The 19,857-nt window shown below is 38.6% G+C and overlaps 2 protein-coding genes across 6 annotated transcripts in view; one reads left to right on the top strand and one right to left on the bottom strand.

The window, feature by feature from the left end:
* fmnl2a (formin-like 2a) overlaps window positions 1-2,887 on the top strand; it is a 47,870-nt gene extending 44,983 nt beyond the window's left edge. For 2 of the 4 annotated variants that reach the window (XM_060876496.1, XM_060876498.1), the window contains one exon: window positions 1,216-2,887. In XM_060876496.1, the coding sequence (XP_060732479.1) occupies window positions 1,216-1,325 (110 nt within the window). In that variant the 3' untranslated portion in view covers window positions 1,326-2,887. Of the gene's footprint in view, window positions 1-675; window positions 776-1,215 lie in introns of all 4 variants that reach the window. The other 2 variants (XR_009648963.1, XM_060876497.1) reach the window with 2 other exon arrangements.
* Window positions 2,888-5,365: 2,478 nt separating this feature from the next.
* On the bottom strand, window positions 5,366-19,336 carry prpf40a (PRP40 pre-mRNA processing factor 40 homolog A). 2 transcript variants are annotated; one of them, XM_060876499.1, is made up of 27 exons: window positions 19,210-19,336; window positions 17,835-17,915; window positions 17,584-17,727; window positions 16,946-17,026; window positions 16,144-16,171; window positions 16,030-16,052; window positions 15,893-15,931; window positions 15,596-15,709; window positions 15,312-15,432; window positions 14,559-14,583; window positions 14,249-14,464; window positions 12,772-12,877; window positions 11,701-11,765; window positions 11,407-11,571; window positions 10,589-10,697; window positions 9,961-10,111; window positions 9,158-9,291; window positions 8,848-8,962; window positions 8,287-8,378; window positions 7,698-7,814; window positions 7,367-7,504; window positions 7,176-7,271; window positions 6,928-7,014; window positions 6,751-6,844; window positions 6,578-6,639; window positions 6,067-6,204; window positions 5,366-5,955 (listed from the first exon to the last, which is right to left on the bottom strand). In XM_060876499.1, the coding sequence occupies exons 1-27, from the start codon at window positions 19,210-19,212 to the stop codon at window positions 5,866-5,868; spliced, it is 2,634 nt and encodes an 877-aa protein (XP_060732482.1). In that variant the 5' UTR covers window positions 19,213-19,336; the 3' UTR covers window positions 5,366-5,865. The 2 variants fall into 2 exon arrangements, with proteins under 2 accessions (XP_060732482.1, XP_060732484.1); XM_060876501.1 differs by having other exon boundaries at window positions 15,596-15,706.
* Between the last annotated feature and the right edge of the window lie 521 nt (window positions 19,337-19,857).

Raw genomic sequence — 19,857 nt, 5'->3', positions numbered from 1 at the left:
GTGTTTCATCAGTCCATCATGATGTGTGTATGATGTTGTTGTTTTTGTGTTGCTTGCATGATATCGCTCCATCGCATTGCATGTGGATTTTCTGTTCCCTTCCCATGGTACTGCACGATCTAGCTGAGCTTGGATTAACAGGAAGTGCTTGTGCTTGAGCTAGATACTTTGGTGTCATATTAGTCAACTGTTGCATGAACCATGCACATACTTTTTGAATGTTGGCTGTTTTTTCTTCTTCTTTGTCTGACTCAGATTTTTAAACCGCTTGACAATTTGCTTTTATTTGAATGTCTTTATTTGGTTGCCTGCATGGTCATTTTATTTATTTTAAATGCAGATATGCACCTTAAATAATCCTACTATGCATTACTGTTTCTTTTTCTTTATCAGAGGGTTTTTCGTGCATATTTTGGTATTTGCTTAATGGTGTGATGCTGGAGGTCAACATGCAAAGCAGCTTGAGTGTTGACAACGAAAGTAATTCTAATTCATGCTCCATGACAGCTTGTGCTCATCATATAGCCATAGAGTGCTTCTTCACACAGCTAAAGCTTGCAGTTTTACCCTCTGATCTCTTACCCCTGGGCAGCTTGGCTTGATGTGCTTGGAGACCTCTCTGTCCGGTCACCTCTACTTTATTTTAACCTCAGTTTTTGTCTCCTCTCCTCTTAGCCTTAAAGAAGAATAATATAACTAAATTTCCAAATGTGCACTCGAGGGTAAGGAACTCGTCCAGTAGCACCCCAGTGGTGATGGATGGTACTCAAACCTGGCAAGCATCCCTTTCTATTTATCCCTTTATTTTACCTAACCTCACTCTCTCTGTTCTGATTATAATGTTTATCTTTCTCCCTCATCTCTCCCTCTACATCATTATGAAAACATGTCAGGGCTAATCAAGATTAATTGTCGGGACTGGCAAAGTCTGCAGATAGTTGCTCCAGTAAACAGCCCTGCTAGCCTTTCCATTTGCTCTATGAAGTTATAAATGAATAGAGACTCTTTCTCGAAGGAATAAACGTCTAAGTGTTTGCTAAGCATTTTGTTTTATTAATGAGAAAGTTATTTTAGTGAGAAGACAGACACCCAGTTCAAAATGTATCTGGAGTAATTTTCTGTTTAGCTCAAGCTGCATTGTCTGATTTCCAGCACACCCAGCCTCTTTAAAAAACATTCTCCCATGATGACTGACAAAGACTTTTCCTCCATCAGATCTAAGAAACCAGCCTTACAGGCGCGCTGACGCAGTGAGGAGGAGTGTGCGGAGACGTTTTGATGATCAGAGCTTACGGCCAATCAACAATGCAGAGCTGGTGATGTAACGAAGGCAGAGTGGATGTGATTGGTTGAGATTAAGATGGGACTGAAGGAGAGGTTGTCAGCCTCTCTGTGTGGAAAGGAATGATGAAGGATTGAAAGAGAGGACATTCGTCTTAAGGGCCAAAAGCTCAAGCTTCTTTCGACCAAGTGCCTGAATTTTTACATTTGTGCGATATTGTCTTTATACCTTTTTATTATGTATTGTTTTATTTCAAGCAATAGGAATTTTTGCTCATTTAACAAAAGTGGATCTGAACATTATATTGATAGAGATGGAAGTTCATTCAGATGGAAATCCATAGTGAACACGTACATTCCAGTGGGAAATACCATGTTGCTTTTACTGCACAATGTTGTTGAAAATCACTAAATGTGTACAAGGGCTAGGTGTGTTCTTAAAGATTCCAGGCATGTTGAGCTTAGTGTAACTCAAAAAGAATGGAAAGGCTATGTAGCATTGTGAATGACAACATGGCAGGATTCATTAAAAACTGATAGAGGGATTAGAGAGAAGTGTTAACGGAAAGGTGAAAGGTTGTGTAATGTAGATGGTTCCGAGTTAATGTGAAATGTATATAACGTAAACATCGTCACTTAGCAGTGTTAGCAGACCAAAATTCACTCAGCTTACTATTACATGAAATCATTCAACTATTTTAGCGTCATGCCATGAAATGGTCCGTCTTCAAACCGTATCATAGTGAAGTGACTGATAATGTTGTGCCCAGGTGACCCCCAGCTTTTACTGACTGAGTGACTGATCTTCAGTGGGAAGATTCAAACTCTGTAGCAGACTGACTGGATCCAATAATCAGGACTGTTTTAGTACAATTACAGTACAAGCCAAAGAAAAACAAAAGAGCACCGCCTCAGATACACGATTCACCTTTTATAAACATTCTTTACAAAGTATGCTGTGTCTTCAATAACACATTACACAGTAGATTATTCAACCACTGAAGCCAGTCTGTTCCATGTGGCTTATGCAGACCACTACCTTTTTCAGCTTCCAGGTCCAATAAGAAAAAAACAAAAAAACAAGAAATGCTTTTATTTGTACAGATATTTTGCAACAAAAATGGTTGCATTAAAAAAAAAAAATTACATAACCTTCATTATCATAAGGTTAATATTGTACATATTGATTTCTTCATCCTGTTACTCCATTTGAATTTTACTTTAACTTATAGGTTTTGTTTTCATTTTGTATATTTAATTAAACAGAAACATGAATTTGATGTATCTTTAAATACATTACAGACATCTCAGATTTTACGCTTGCCTGGCAGTATTAAGGCAATAGAATGAATAACTGGCACAACCTGACGCCATGTAACCCATCACTAAGTAATACTGACATGTCTCTGTACGCTGCCAGCCCTCTTGCTTAATGCGTTCTGTTCCTTCTATAAACCTGGATCAAACTGGCATGACTTCTTGTCCTCTAATCAAAAATGTATCTTTTGCCGTGTTGTAATAGCTGAATTTGTTTTTAATAACACATTGTGTTAGAGCCGCAGTTTTTCAGCGCCGATGATTGAATAAACTATTTACATTACTATAACTTCACTGCGTTACAGCTCACTGATTTGTAACAGATGATGAGAGAGTGTCAGAAAGATTCTACTAAATGTGCTTTTTTTAATGCAAAATTTTTTTTGCCAGATGGGTGGAATCACATGATAGTGTGTACATAGTGTGGCTTGTGACCGGTTGTACAGCTCCACTCCTTTACTGTATGTCAAAAAAATACTAAAAGGATAAAAGTGGCTTTACTATTGTGACTGGTTCTAAACAGCTACATAAAACATGCAGTATGACAGTGACATGTGTCTGATAGAAACTGTGAACAATGGAGATACACTGCTCATGCTAGCACTCAGTCAGAAGCTACAAAATCAGTCTATATGTATTCTTTAATAGCTACAGATAATACACTGAACAAGTGAAACAGTCCCAGCCAGCAGCCTCACTTCCTGAACATTCTACTGTGTAATGAGAGCTGACAGGATAGGAAGTCTCTGGCTTCTGAGTGGAGTCTGTTTTCTCTTTCCGCCAGAGAGAGCATGATTTCTACATCACATGGTCGAGTGCAGCAGGACAGTGTATTATTTGAACCCTAGAACCACTACTCTCCCATCATATTGAAAATAAACACTGCTTATCTACATCCGGTACCAAAATGATACATGTCCTTTAAAGTTGGCTTCGTAGTGTGATTTTAGAGCAATGAGATGATTCTGAGGTTCTTCTGTGGACCGCTGCAGCTGTTTGTGATTCTGAGCGTTCACAGGAAACATTACTGGCTGTGTTAATATCATTACGGGGGTTGCCTGTTATTAGGCAGCTGGTAGTACAGAGGACACAGTGAGGATGAGATTATTGAGCTGATCAACAACGACGATCCTTTATCCAGGACTGCAAGACGGGACCCCAACGAGGGTCACTGAAATACAGACAGTGCTTATACTGGAGGATCAGAGACCAAACCGATTCACTTACTGAAATGATCGCTTCCCAAAACACATGCAGCAGAACGTCAGCAGTTTGTAGCTACTGTGGTGGTGGCTGATTTTAAAGTCTCTTCAAGGATTCCATGCAATGTGTAGATCGATCAATTTTACAGACAATAACGTCTATCAAACAAGTTCTATCAAAAGCAGACTAATGTTCAAAAAAGTGTAGTGAGCAGTAGACTGAATATGTGCCTGAATATGAATACAGTATTTGGACTAGACAGATTACGTATACTAAATAGATACGTATATGAAATAGGCTACTCTAAACACTGACCTACTACTTTGTTTACATTTTTCAGATATAGAAAAACTAAATCTAGAGGCATGTTTTACAAAAAGTACACAGAAGAATCACAATATAACATCATCAATTAAACTTCAGGGATCTCAATCTGTCCAGTTAGGAAGCGTGATTGTCAATCAGTTTTACCTGCTTTGGTGCAAATGGTCTCTCCTTATCCTTCCTAACTGGGTCGTCACTAGTTTTGTTAATCCAAAGAGATTCTCCTTCTTTCGCAAAGAGATTTGGTGTTTCATGACGGAGGACATACCGTGAGACGAGTCGTTACACAAGGAGAGCTGGACAGATCGGAAGGAGGGCAACAACCTAGCAGCAGGACCGGTATCTGCTCCTTTGTGTGAGGAGGAGCACTGTCAGAGCCCTATAAAATGACCCCTCTTAGCAGAACAAATTGTTAGAAACAGACCCCATGAGGGTGGCATGAGGTTCTGACATACTCTAGTGGGACCTGTGCTCACAGCCCAGCACTGTGCAGTTCAATAGACAGATCAGACTTTGACACTCCATTCTCTTTACAGATAAGAGGAGGTTCACAATGAGCACAAGACAGACATGAAAGAGTTTGGAGATGCTGTATGGTACTGCAATATCCTCCAGCATGACCAGTTTGGCTTATCCTAGGAGTGTCACAGACCTCCATGTGCTAGCCAATGGTAGCCTTACTGCTGTTAGGTACCAGGATGAAATCCTTAGACCTTCTGCTGGTGCAGTGGGCCCTGGGTTCCCCATGGTGCCTGGCCTTCATGAAGAACATTTCTGGATGATGAAGGCACTAATTACACTGAATGGCCCTTACATTTCCCAGACCTGAATCTATTTGAGAACCACAGAGATGCTATGTATCGGAGCATCTGAATCAGCCAAGTAGCCTCACACTCCAATGTCCTGGTGTTCACTGATGCCCTGCTCTAGTTCTGGGAGGAAATCCTCCAAAACACCCTCTACCAGCTCATCAGGAGCATGCCCAGATGTTGGGAGTGAATACAGGCACATTACTATGAGGAAATTCACACAAGTTGGATTAAAATTTAAATTTTCAAATTAAATTTTTGTACTATGTTTTTTTTGTGTGATTTTGAATCAATTGAATTTTCTATGACATGGAAACTTTAGAAATGACATTAGAGGGATTGCATTAATATCAACCATTGATTTGATAAGAGCTGCTCTTATAGAAGATTAATCAACTCCTTCTGAGCTAGCAGTTTGGAGAACACCACAGTGATATAATACAGTTTATTGTGTGAGTACTGCATGTTTAAAATACCTTTGAAAATAGTTTTTTTTTCACAATCACAACTGTCTGGTAAAACATGTTCATTTTGATCGATTTTTGAAAAGTCCCAAGGTTTTTATTTCACCTGTAAACAATAATTTTAAGAGAAACTATTAGCAATTACAAAATAAATGTACAACTACCTAAAACAATTGTGACATTGGGGATAAAGCGAACAAAACAGCATAAAGGAAAATTGGAACATAATGATCTGCAGTCACCAGAAATGACCAGTTTGTACACTGACTCAGGTTTGCACCCTGACAGCGTTCTCCTGAGAAACTACAGAAAAAAGATGGAGATGATTTCCGGTCATCAGTGAGCACGTCCTCGAAAGTGAGTGAAGTGTTACCCATGCACAGCATCACTGTACTGTGTGTTATCATATAAACATTATGAGGAATGCAGGTTTTACTGTGTGAAGTGGACAGACAGATACGGGGCGTCTAAGGTGCATCTAACTGCTCCAAAAGAGTTCGTCTCCTCTTCTCCAGCTCTCCTTCACTCAGTTCACTGCCTGACGTGTCCCATCCTCCCTAAAAGAGAACAATCGATCAGCTACACTAGACTGTTTAGACTGAGAATTGTGGAAGGCCAAACAGCTATTTAACTGAGAGCCTGTAAAAGTCCCTGAAATGAAGCCTCACCTCTTCTTTAGGCGCTTTCCTCTTGGGAGATTTCTGTTTGGATTCACTACGATTCTTCCCTCTAGACTTATCGTTCTCTTTATCCTTCTCTTTATCGCGTCCCTTTCTGTCCTTTTCTCCATCAGTCTCTGGGGAAGCCTGGAAGCAGAACAGGTTGGTCAGTACAAACTGATCAAAAATGCAGCACTTGAGTAACTAACTTGACACAAAAAGATTATAATATATATATATATATATAGATAGAGAGATAGAGAGAGAGATATAGATATATAAGCAGATACCCGTAACTATTTTCACGTATAACAAATAAAGACATCCTGAAATGACACAATAACCAACTTCTATTTGGATATGACTCAGAATATTCACATACTATTAATACTTATAATTAAATAATGATTAAACTTGAGGAACTTAATAGAGTGAAGTAATAAGAAATAAGGAGATAAGAAGGAGAATCTGAGAGAAACAGATGTACGGATTTGACAGCACTGGTCTCTGCAGAACTTACAGACTTGTGTCTTCTCTTCTTTCCCTTCTTCTTGTGTTTCTTGGATTTTTTATAGCTTCTCTCTGTTTAAAAAAAAAAAAACAATACACGAGTTGATACAAGTGTCCTGTCACTACAGAGCTGCAGTGTTATTGATTAATGCTAAGCAGTAGTTTATTAAGGGGGACACTGACCGGATTCCCCTGAGGAAGAGTGCTCTGAGGGAGATTTTGATGTGGAGCGTTTCTTCTTTTTTGAGTGATACTCATCGTCCTCAGATTCAGAACCCTGCAAAAAATACAGATGGGTTGATGTGTGTTGAATTTGTATCTGTTTTCTGCTTCGAAGCGAAAAGTTAGTCGTGTGCTTACTGAGCGAGAACGAGATCGTTTCCTGTGATGTTTTTTGGATTTCTTCGAGTGTTTCTTGGTTTTGGAGTGATGGTGCTGACACTCGTGCTGCAAAATAGAGACAACTCTCAAATATTTAATAGAGAAAACAGCAGTAGTTCTGGAGCTAATCAACTTGGATTCATTTGCATTCTCTAAACCGAGATGAATTGATAACCAAAGTCATTTTGATTACTTGCAGGAGAAGCTAAAAAAAAAACATTAATTACCTCTAGTACATGCATAAAATCTTTGAATATCCTCTTTCTTTCTGACTCCAGAGTGACGTCCTCGAACGCAGGCTCCTTTAGGAATCTTTCTCTAACCTGAAACAGGGCAAAGCTTATTATATAAGCAGCAAAGTAAAATAAAAAAAGATCTAAAGAGTAGTGAAGTCTCTCCAACTTTCTCCAGCTCATACCCCTTCCCATGTAGCATCAGGCTCCAATGAGGGCGTGGCCTGCTTCAGCATGCTCTTGAAGGCTGCCTCTTTCCTCTTCATCTTTCTGGCCTCTTCCTTTTCTCTCTCTCGCTCTCGTGCCTCTGCCTTCTCCAGAAGCTTCACGCAGAAAACAGATGATACATTAACCTCAATTTGGCCTGCGTACTCTAGGTGTCATCGGAATTGCTCATTTTGTGCCAATCATCGGGGGTTATATTCTACACACCGACGTACATTTTGAAGCTGACATTTGTGCTGCTGCTTTAACATAACCTGTATAATCTGCATGAAAGACAAAAGGCTTGCTTACACTGTTGAAGGCTAGTTTGATGTTGCCTGCATCCAGAGTGGTGGCCCTCTTGTCAGAGCTGATAACTGAACCAAAGTCTTCAAAGCTGGTGCTGATCTCCACCAGGAAACCTTTATCCTGCAGACACAATGAATTTACAAAATCCAGGTATGAGTTGTCTCATTATAACCAAGCTTTCTGCCACGGGCCAAAGTTCTATCTCTTTTGGAAAAAAAACCGCACAAGTTCACACTTGGAAAAAACAAGAAGATTAAATAATAGAAGTACAAATGAAGGGGAGATGTGGTTTGTTCACACAACTATAACACTTCACTTGACAGATAAATGAATGCTTTAAAATAAAAGTTATGCAGCCCTGATATGTCAAGCTTTTTGTAACGATATATGGATGTGAAGTATTTCCAAGGACTCATGTTGTACTTCACCTTGTAACTACAAGAGCTCTAATTTCACCCACTGACCTTTTAAAACTAGACAATCAGAAAAGTAACACCGAGTCATAAATTAGCTTGTTTTTGCCATTAATATACACGCTATAATATACAGTCCTTTAAACTGTGCTATAAATACAGTTCTAATGAAGCCCCACCTTTAAGATGTCTTTTATGATTCTCTTCTCATCGTGATAACGAGCCTTGAGATCTTCCACGTAGAACTTGAACAAGTCCAGAGGTGTAGAGCCTGAGAAATGGACATGAGGACATCTTCAAATCAACCATATTCAGATCAGGTGACATTTTAACAGCATGAATGCTCAGTGTGCTTTGTTAAAGTCCTGATGGTAGTAAAAACTTTGATTATCTGGTTAAAATATGTGTAATAAACCAGATTAACCCTGAGGTTTGGACACCACAGTGAGACACACAAGGAAAAAAAGCAAGGATCCATTTCATTTTGTGGTTTATGCATCATTTGATTTCTCACTATAGGATTTCTTCTCTTACACACACTTCTGTTTGGATATTTATTGGAAATCCAAAAGAAGGAAAAATGGCATCTTGTTTTTCAGGTATATGTAAATTATTAAGGATTCACCAGAAACCATTCCTGATACCTCAAGTGTGTGTGGATGTGTTTTCTAAACTGATGTGTGTCAGAGTAAAGCAGGGCATGATGGTGTGTGCATCCTGCATGTGTGTCCATGACTCACCCGGTTGTCCTAACATGCTAGTGAAGCGGATGTCTGAACTGATGGTTGGATACATCTCCATCCATGCCGACATGGAGTGCAGCTGGCCGTGGTCGTGTAACTCATCCAGAAATTTCTACACCACATTCATAGAACAGCATACAAGACAGTGAGGACAGGCATACTGCTTTAAGTGAGAAAAGGGAATTTGTTTGGTGATTTATATTCTTTGTAACGTGATACATTCCTTTGTAAGAAAACATTCATTATCTTTAAGGTTACTGGAGAAATGACATCTGGTTGAGACCAGTATAAGGTGTGGGTCAGTCACCTGGAAAGACTCCCTGTTTTTGCGCTGTCTGCGTCTCTCTCTCAGCAGAGATTTCTGTTTCTCCTCTTCTTCTTCCTTCTCCAGAGCGCGAATGTGTTCCTCGAAGCAGATCAGAGCATCCTCCTTATCCATGTCTGCCACAGACACAAACAGCTTTACACCACTGCACACTTCCCAGGAGGGTTTATAGTTCATTAGCTCAGTTTGGAGACAGACAGTGGGTCTTCAGCCTTCATTTTTATACCAGACGTGAACCCGAAAATCATGTGATGCAATAACATTAGAGCTGCCGTTCAGTCTAAAGTAAACATCACTATGCCTTAATCTCTCCAAAGGCTCCACACATCACAATGCAGACACGTCTGAAGCTGTCGGTCGAACATAATGACTGTGCGGAAACCACTTTTTAAATTTGACATAAATTGAACTTAAGAGTGGAACAAGTAACAATTTAATAAAACGGACTAAGTACAGAAAACACATTGTGCCAATATTTCAATTTATACAAGCTGATGCTCACTGGAACAATAAAACCTGATATCTACATCGAGGAGCTCATTTGTCACAGTACTAAATTCAGCAGTGTTCTTTAATTTAGCTCTGTTTTAATATGGTTAAATATAATGCTTCATAGTCCATTTGAACTTGACCTACATTTCTACGCAAGCTCTCCTATTCCACTAAATATAATGCCAGCTCGAATATTCTGAATATCCACAAGTGGCTTGAAGGGCCCCTTAAAATAAATGCTTTCCACTCTAATGTGTGTGTGTGTGTGTGTGTGTGTGTATGTGTGTTCATACTCTGCAGCTCTTCGTCCTCAGCGAACGTGGGGTTATCTAGCAGGTACTGCTGAGCCTCTGACCAGGTGGTGCGGTATGTGACATTAGCCATGTTATCCAAGATATTTTTCAGTGCCTCCCAGTTCCTCTTCCTCAGTTGCTTGGCTTGTTCCTGCAGCAGAGAGAGCATGCAATTGTCCAGCTAGCTATACACACATACATGCTTTGGTACTAAGTGCCTCTCTCAATGATCAGAATTTAGGACAAGGCTTTCCTTCATTGTTGTTTAATTATTGCCATGTACACGAAGTCGAAATCAAGTTTTATAAAATATTAGCTAAGCATAAATTGTTAAAGGTTTGTACACAAGAGCTTAGGAAAATGAGACATTTATGTTAATTCAGACCTTTGGGACCGGTTTAAATTTCCCAGCTCAGATAAAAAGGCAATCCCAACTAAAAAAGTGTCAGCATAAGGAATGATGTGAAATGGCATGATGTTATAATCAGATCTTTTTCTTTTATAAGTCTGATTTTAAATATCTTTTATACTGGATTAGATACTAACAAAATCAAGCAGAAGTTAAAATGAAATAACTGCCCCTGTAATCACCCAGGAACAATCAAGAAATCAAGTATTAATAGCACACCTTCTCTTTCTTGGCCAAGTAGAAGAGAACATCGTCATAAATCTCCAGCCTGTCTCTCTCTGGAACACAGCTCCACACTTCCTGTTCACCAAACATCTGCTCTGCTTTCCTGGCACACACACACACACACAACACACACACGGTTATCACCAGAGCAACATTGCTGCAGTGCTTTTCTTTGCCAAAAGGAGGAAGCAGTGTACCATATACTGAACTCATTAATTGGTCAATCGCGTCTCTCTCAGATTATCTGATTTCCACTCAACATTTTCACAGGGAAGCTTTTGAATAAAATGACAACTCTTCCAAAGCAAGTTATAATCATAGGATTGAAAAAAATGTTTGTCAGATGCACAGCATCCCAACTTTAAATGAACTTAGTGGGCAGCAAAACAGGATTTTCTCATGTGTGTGATCGATGTAGACCTGCTTAAGTAATCGCCCCGTAAACTCAAATGCTGTTCTCACCAAGCTGTCATGCAAAACATAGAGTCATCCACTCTATCTGATAAATACCACTGTATGTGTACATTTTGATTAATTAAAAAACAACAAAAAAAAAAAACACCCTAAGGTAAAACTAATAATATACTTATATAATAATAATAATAATAATAATAATAATAATATACATCAGACAAGAAAATTTCTACATAAAATCTAGTCATCAGTTTGAACAGCTAGGCATGAGGGACTGCAAGTGTCACTAATAACATTCTACATGAAATGGGCTTCTGGCTGATTGAATTCTACACATCTCCTTTTTAAAACATTTCAGATCATAAAGACCAGAGTGCCCGTGAATACACAACCCTTACTTGTATCTGGTGGTGGAGGTCATTTTATCATGGTTCTCCAGGAAGCGCTGGAATGTCTCTTTGGATTCTTTGTATTTGATCCTGGCCTCCTCTTTCTCCTCCTTCTCTGTCTGAACCTTGTAGGCATTAAAGGCCTGCTTCTTCTCACTCAGCTTAGGCAGTGCACTGCCCGCACGCACACACACACACACAGCACTTAATGTAAAATTCAATAAAGGCATTCTTATCAAGGCAAGAAATATGTGTTTTTGGGTTAAATTTAGTTATTAAATGCATGGTCTGCAGTAGCTGTACCTGTAACGAGGGTCATTAATGATCATCTTCATGGCTTGCTCCCAGGACGCATTAGACGCAACACCCTGGACACAAACACGCAGAGCAGTTCATAATAAATACAACAGAGCTACACAGTACTCTGGACAGTATCAGCATCCTCATCAGTGCCACTGAGCTCATATCTGATCTGCCAAATTCAAAAATTCAATCCAACATACTTTAGTTACTATAGGTTTGGAAAAAAATCTTTTGACAGATTGAACGTTAGATGTATAGAAGAAAACCAAACAATTAAACAGTTAAAGTAATATTCCATTTTCAAATCCTATAGACGTGGTATGTAGAGTTTAGGTGTAAATGCTAAAATTATAAAAAATATTCACTTCTAATCACACATGAATGTGTGTGTGTGTGTGTGTGTGTGTGTGTGTGTGTGTGTGTGTAATAACGGAAATGTCAGAAGCTCCTCTGTGGCTATAAGGAGGTCATGTGATGTGCTCTCTTAAATGTGCAACAGACTTCTATGACACTAACATAATTTTCTAGAAATGCCAGTGCCTTAAATAAGTCACCTTTTCGATTCCCTCCCCATGCCTCATGAGATGAGACAGGACAGAGACAGAGCACTGGGGACAGAGACAAAGAGAATGGCGAGGAGGACGTGACAGGTTCAAAGACGAAGCTAGACAAATTCGGTCCTCCATTTATATACCTCTATTATAAGTGCTGCTCACTGGAGCGTCCCATTGTGTGGTCGCCCCCGAGTCTCAAGCCCCTAATCATACAGTCAGAGTAATTAGAGAGCCCTTAGGAAAAACAGACAGGGGCCTATGAACACAGCTTTGCGCATCAAATTAAAACCCTAAATATAGAAACACATCCAAGCGCCCATCACTCAAATGAGTGCAATATCTTTAGCAGTGCAAGGACGAATGATGCCAAAATGAGTTTGTGTGTGTCTCAGAGTGGAGCAACAGGCATTTCAGGAATATAATAGTGTTGCATCTTACTGCATCAATGAAAATTGGGGTGGGATGTGTGCGCGTGTGTGTGGGGGGGGGTGTCTAACACAAACAGCAAGAGCTCTACCTTCTCCTTGAGCAGTTCTTTGAAAGCCTGCTTCGCTTCCTCTTTGGTGTTCCACTTGTACACCTTCTTCACAAGCTCTGGTCTTTCTTCTTTAGATGTGTCATTACTGTAGGGAAGATTTTTAAGACTATAATGATTATTGTTATATACAGTTGTGCTCAAAATTTTGGACAAGAAATCATTGGGAGAATTTGAATGATGCGCCGTTTTTAAAGAAAACCTGAATGAAAAGGCTAAACAAATTTATTTTTATTTCTTATAGGACTCAAGTTATTATGTAAAGCATAACAGAATGACAATTATCAAACAAATCATAGCAAAACAGAAAATAATGAAAAACTCTCAAACAGTTAGTTCTTAATATCGTGTATTGCCCCCTTATTATGCCCCCTAATTATTATTTAGTGATAATTGTGCTTGAGGTCCTCAATTCTCTCAGGTGGTATAGCTGCCAATTTTTCTTGGCAAAATTCCTCCAGTTCCTGTAAATGTTTTGGTTGCACGTTTGTGATCTCCCCAAATTGGCTCAATGATATTGAGGTCAGGAGACTGTGATGAGCTCCACAACCTTCACCTTTTTCTGCTCTAGCTATTGGAGTGTCAACCTTGCCTTGTGCTTTGGATCATTGTCATGCTGGAACATCTAAGGGAGGCCAATGTGCAGCCTTTGTGCTGTAGTATTCAAATTGTCTGGCCAAACATTTAAGAATATGTAAACTTTCGATCACGGTTGTTTAGGTGATTTCAGTTAGCATTAGGTTTTAAAAAGAAGTCAAACAACTATGTGATAATTAAAAACTTCACGTGACCACTATCATTAAATAAGAATTATTTTGATTTATCGGTTGTATTTTCAGAATATATGGCAATGTTTAACAATTTCTTTCAGGGTATGCAATCTTTGAGCACAACTCTGTATAAATACACACACACTGATGATAAGATAATAAAAAAGCAGCATTATTCATTAACAGTAGAATCGTCTCTGCTGTTTTATTCAATAGGACAAAAACACTAAGCAACTAAGGGCCATCTAAGAACTTGGCCATCAGTAATATCAAACCAAAAGTATCAAAAGTGAAACACCACATTTAACACTTAAAACACCTTCCCACACCGTCTGGGGGCCAAATCTGTATCAGCTACTCGGCCACGATGAAGACTGAGAAACTTTTCACACATGGCAGGGTTTGAATTTTATATGTATGTCATATGAGTAGAGTGATAGCAATCTCTCCAGTATGGCCCTGGCATGAACTATCAGTTTACAGTACCACAGTGCAAAAGCTGTCCAGACGTAAGCTATTAGCCAAATTGTAGATTACAGCTGGGTCCTATTCAGAGCTTCATGTGGCTAATTGGCCCAATGCGTCTTTTTATAACTTTCACCACACCTGCCTCTCCATTCTCTGGGTGCACAATGTACTGCCTACTTATGAGTGTGTGTGTGTGTGTGTGTGTGTGTGTAAGTGTATACCTGGCCTGTGTCTCGATCGTGGGGGTGTCCTTGGGTGATGTCACGGTTACTTCACTGCCTCCCTCACCCCCTTGCACAGGCATTTGAGATGGTTGTTCTTCAGCAACGCTTGTTGCTATGGTAGAGACAGCCTCTGGAACAGCAGGCACAGTGAGCACTGCATCTGTGTGAGCTGTGAGAGTGGGAGTAGTGCCAGGAGCTACGACATCCACCGTCCTAACACACATACACACACAAAATTAATCTTCACCTTGAAGGAAATTTTAAACATGGTTTTAAGTGTCAATTCAAATCATGGTAATAGTCTTACCCATTCTCCTCAGCCTTTATCATTGCTGAAAGATGAGACAGAGAGACACTTTACAGACTGTACACTCTATACACACACAGGCATTATGCCCTGCTAATAACACACAAGTTCAGAGAATCCTTACTTTAGGCCATTTCAGAATCAGAATCGGATTTAATTTAACTTTATTCACTTTCATATTAAATCATCAGCGCACTGATATTTGATAAAGCCAAGAACACTTATGAAAATGATCCTTTGATCCTTCTTTTAAACAAATCTGTACTGAACTAATCTGTATTGTTTTATATGGTCAGATACCTAGTGTGATATAATTTAATGGCAGCTTTACACTTTTTCTATAGCTATTTTGTATTTTTGCACAGTTTGGTGCTTCTGGTGCTGAACGATTTGAAGCTTGGCTTAGTTCCGGTGGCTCCAGTCTCTGACTGAAATGATAAGCAATTCCCAACCAAAACATAACTGTTACTGTGCAAAATTTTATAACCACAATTAGTTGTTGGGTGCAATGAAAATTCATTTGATAACAAAAAAGACATTAACAGCCCATCCATGCGCTGCGAGGTCATAATCAACCATTTCTTAAAAAAAAATCATTATTTATAACCAATTTTTAATTGTATATTTTTGGGCGTCATATTTGAATGGCAAATTTTGATTTAGTGCATTAACAAAGCAGTGAGGAGTCTGCATGGACTCTCCTTTACTAACTTTACTGTGTACAAACACAAACAATGGATGTGAAACACATACCTTCAAGGTCTTCGAGTTCTTTAGGCTTTGTCCAGCGTGACTCTTTAGTCTGAGAGTTGTAGTAATAAGGCTTCCCAGTGTCAGACTTGTACTCTTTCCATGGGCACTTAGAGAGCATTTGCTGCAACATAATACCAACAATATATACCATGTCTAAACCAACAGTATCTGAATTTTAAGACAAATAAGCAAGCCGTCTTTAAAGTATTTTCAGAGCAGGCAAGATCACAAGATTTTTTCTCAGTAGATGAACAGAAAAAAAATGAGTAAAAACCTGTCTTTACCTCTGCAGGTGATTTAAGATCATCTGGTTTCTCCCAGGTCGACTGCTTGGTCTCTGTGTTGTAGTAATAGGTTTTACCATCAACAGACTTATGCTCTGTCCACACTGATTTCTGCTGGATTCCATACACAATACAAGGGTCACTAGTGACTGTAACAGTCGTCAGCTTGAAATTCAAGGGTTTCAGAAATATTTTTGCTTAATTAACTTTATTAAGATTTTTATTTTTTTAAGAATTGAAGAAGAGTGAGTTTTTGTCTAGGATAATAGTGAGTGTATAAATACTCTGTGTACTGACCTTTTTAGACTGGTCATCTTGGGGGGAGTCATTTGTGGTCTGTAAAAACAGAAAACCAAAGAGAAATGTAAAGGACAAAATGTTTATCTGCCAACCACAACAAGATAATTCTGCACTACTGATTTTTTTTTCCTTACAGTAGTTCCAGGTGCAGCAGTAGCTGAAATGGCAAAGTGAAAAAGAATAATTACAATGAATCCGGCAATTATAATGAGAAAATATTCAGCCTTTATTTTTCCAAGCAGACTTACCAGCTGTATCCACAGGACTAACGCCAGGCTGTAAGAAATAAAATATTTTATTTTTTTTGTAATCTATGGATAATATTAATTAACAAACACCACATTGCTAAAAAAAATCATGACTTGATCAAAAGCAGAATCAGTTCACACAGTATCTAAAATTAAAGTGTGTTAAACCATATAACCACATGGAGGATGTGAGAAACTGTTCATGACATTCGGTCTAAACGTGGACCTGTTGTCTACACCTACACATTTCCAAGCACTAAAAAGACAACTGAAACCAGTTAAACTGGTGCAGCTCATGCTGAAATCACAGCACTGATTTAAAGTATTTTAGAGTAAAAATAAGCACTATACATATTGCACATTTGTCTCACTATGAATTATAAGAAGTTTTTAGTCTGTGAAGTTGGATGACTGATTTTAATGCTGTACAACTTAGTAATATGTGACAAATATCACAGCTATCTACTTAGTTATAAATATGTAAACCATCCTCAAAAAAGATGAGCTATCAAGTCTTCAATTGCAAATACTATTGGTTTAACATGGTATATATTGATGTTGTTGCAATAAATGCCAGCTGCCCATGGAGAGAGTACAGGTCTGACACCGAGAAAAGTGAAAGATATCGCACCTCAGGTCACATAAAGCACAGCTATGTTTAAAAAAGACTAGCAAATCTTAATGAGTACATTTTCCTTTCACACCCTATGTTCATTTTGCTAATCTCAACACCACTGATGGTTGTGAGGATCTATATTTAACCTGAGAAACGGGTGGGGAAAGCACTATGGGGCTACTTTACCGGTCCTGTCGGCTGCAACGTCGCTGCAGGCATGCGTGGTGGCATCATTGGCGGCATCATCGGTGGCATCATGCCTGGCATCTAATAAAAGATTCATGAAAAATTCATCTAAGCAGCTAATTTCTCTCTAGTGTGGCTCAGGCTGGTGTGATATTAATACACAGTGCGAGACGCAAGGGAGCAGGCATAAATGTGTGTGGGTTTTTTTTTAGCCATTTTTTTTTTAAAGTGAAGCTACCGCTTGGACCTTGTGAAGAAGGAAATGAGCATTTGATACAAAGCACAGGAGATGCCAGAGGTAAGAACACTTACAACCAAACAAACATGCAATGCTTCCTAGTTGAAACTTACATCACATGCAGGTGGAGACATAAGCTTCATCCAAGCTTATGTCTCCACCTGCAAGCGATGTAAATGTACTTAGAATGCAGTGTTACTCAAATACACTAATATAAAACAACAACCATTATTAGATTATATGAATCATTAAAAGCACTGAAAGTACTGATGTCACAGAGTAGAAACAATGAAAATGGAAACATTAGTAATATAAAATGAGTTTTTAGAACTGTATTGGCAGACAGTTTTTTTTAATGAATTAGTAATGACAAATGTTATTACTAAACTATTGTCTTCACCTGTCCCATTGGAGGAGCACCCAACGGAGGCATCATGGGTGGTGGAATTATCCCTCCAGGCATGGGAGCCATGTTTGGGGGCCTCTGACCCATCGGTGGCATTCCCATAGGTGGGAAGTGAGGTGGTATTCCAGGTGGCCCCATCTTCAAAAAGACAAATGCACACAAACATGATGTATCAAAAAAAAAACACACAAGAACACACACACAGAGACAATAGGCAATAGCAGCTAAAATCAATGCCAGCTTACAAAAGGAGGGGGTATTGCTGATGGAGGGACTCCAGGAAAAGGTGGCGCTTGGCTTGGAGCATTATTCCCATCAGTAGAGGACTGTCATGAACAAAAGTTCAAACTATTAATTACTACAGTTCACCTGTGCAAAAGGTGCTCTACAGTGGCAAATGTGCTATTCTTGTTTAAGGCAAGACAAAAGGCAGAAAGGACAAAGTCAAAGGTGTTTGTCTCACACTCAGCACATCATCTGTATGTATATATATATATATATATATATATATATATACCTGAAAACTTGTTTCCTGAAGTACATGCAAACAGGTATCATGTTAAACCTGAGCTGTTTTAAGCTAATCTGCAGTCATGATCCCCCTTATTCACGTTTCTATATCACTATGGCAACATGTTGAATTAGTGGTAAATATCTCATAAAATATCACTTTGCAACAATGCATGGTATTATATAGATTAAAAGTAAAGACTTTTCCATCAATGTTCTGTAAGAGTTTTCCATTAGAGAACCTTCAAATTTAAATAAATATTAGCAAACAAAGTTTTTTAAGTAAGCCAATGTGTGTATATTTAATTAAACTAATGCTCTTGGCTCCAATACACAATAAACCCTGATAATATAAGCAATCAACCGATATGTTTTTATTACAATATGCACCTGGAATATCTTGGCTTATAAAAAACGATAATTTAAAGTGTCATAACCTTTCTGAACGAGTTTGTTTGAAGAGAAGTGGAGCATTTCTTTTATATTAAAAAGCTAAACTTCCCCCAAGTTAGCTAAGTTAGCTAAATAGCTAGCTGTCGTTAGCCGAAGAAGCTCATTATTCAGCTAACTAGGGCTATTAGCTCTATATTTACATTAGTAAAACGAACGTAAAGGTCAGTTATAGTTAACTCAGATATCCACATTTAATTTGTTTTTTTTATATCGAAGTTTTTACTACATTCTCTCCCTCTCTCTCTCACACACGGTGTGTTACTACATTAACAGTCCGGGTCGTGTTGCTAACGCTGTGCGCTAACTGGTGCCTTTAAAACTGAACAATTGCGGTGTGATTGTGTTATGAAAATACACGAGATATAAAACGCATATATTTTAACTTGTTAATAAGCTGTTTATGTTCAGAAACAGACACTCGTAGTGACAACAGTAAGCGCGCCTACAAGCACTCATTCATTCGACACGCCGCGGCTCTTAGCAACCGTGCTAACTCTACTAAACAAGCACGCGCATACTAGCCAATATATATATATATCCATTACTTTAACCACTGGGGTATTAAATCGGCTGCTAAAATATATTCCTATACCGTTTTTTGCAAAGAAGCTAGAACAATTCTGCGTTCTTTTAAAAGGTCGGTAACATATAACTCACCATGTTGACTTAGCATTTAGCAGCCGAACTTCTCCTGCACAACCCAACAAGCTGCGATCTGATTGGATAATCTGTTATGGTTCAAAGTTCGGGAAGGAAACGGTGTCGCTCGAGCAGTGACAACAGAAGAGAGGGAAAATGAACCGGACAAGAAAACTGACCATAATACTAACGTAGAGAACCTAAAAAAAAAAAAACTTACACTACACAGTGTACAGTTTCTTTCTGCAGTGTTAAAAATGACACATTGGTCCCGATAGTGAACTCTTTTGTCTATTTTATTATTTTGAGCTTTTCGGAAAATTAAAATGATTAACATATAGCCATATTATTGTGATAAAGTACATTTTTCTTACAGGAGAATATTTAGATTTTTCCTCTATATGATCTAAAATGCTTCACCATTAAATTATACAATGACTCGTACATTCATGGGTGTGTTAGAGTATTGCGCATGCGCAGAAGCTTTTTGTATAATATGATTGTTAGGGTTAAAGCTATTAACCTGGAAACCTATTGTTTTTGTTAGGATTTTTATTAGGGTTCAAGCGCGAAGCGCTGGAAACCTATTGTTTTTGTTAGGATTTTTATTATTATTATTATTATTATTATTATTATTATTATTATTATTACACCCTAGAAACGGTC

Source organism: Tachysurus vachellii, chromosome 8 (genome assembly GCF_030014155.1).
Source record: "Tachysurus vachellii isolate PV-2020 chromosome 8, HZAU_Pvac_v1, whole genome shotgun sequence".
NCBI lineage: Eukaryota > Metazoa > Chordata > Actinopteri > Siluriformes > Bagridae > Tachysurus > Tachysurus vachellii.
Note: the sequence above shows the minus strand (reverse complement) of the source record. Positions and strands in the feature narration are given on the sequence as shown.

Excerpts from the sequence above, each read along its gene's own strand:
- prpf40a (XM_060876499.1), bottom strand. Across the intron at positions 16,053-16,143 it reads TAGTCCTGTGGATACAGCTG|CTACTGCTGCACCTGGAACT; the intron begins GTAAGTCTGCTT and ends TTGCCATTTCAG. Across the intron at positions 12,878-14,248 it reads ACGATCGAGACACAGGCCAG|TAATGACACATCTAAAGAAG; the intron begins GTATACACTTAC and ends TCTTCCCTACAG.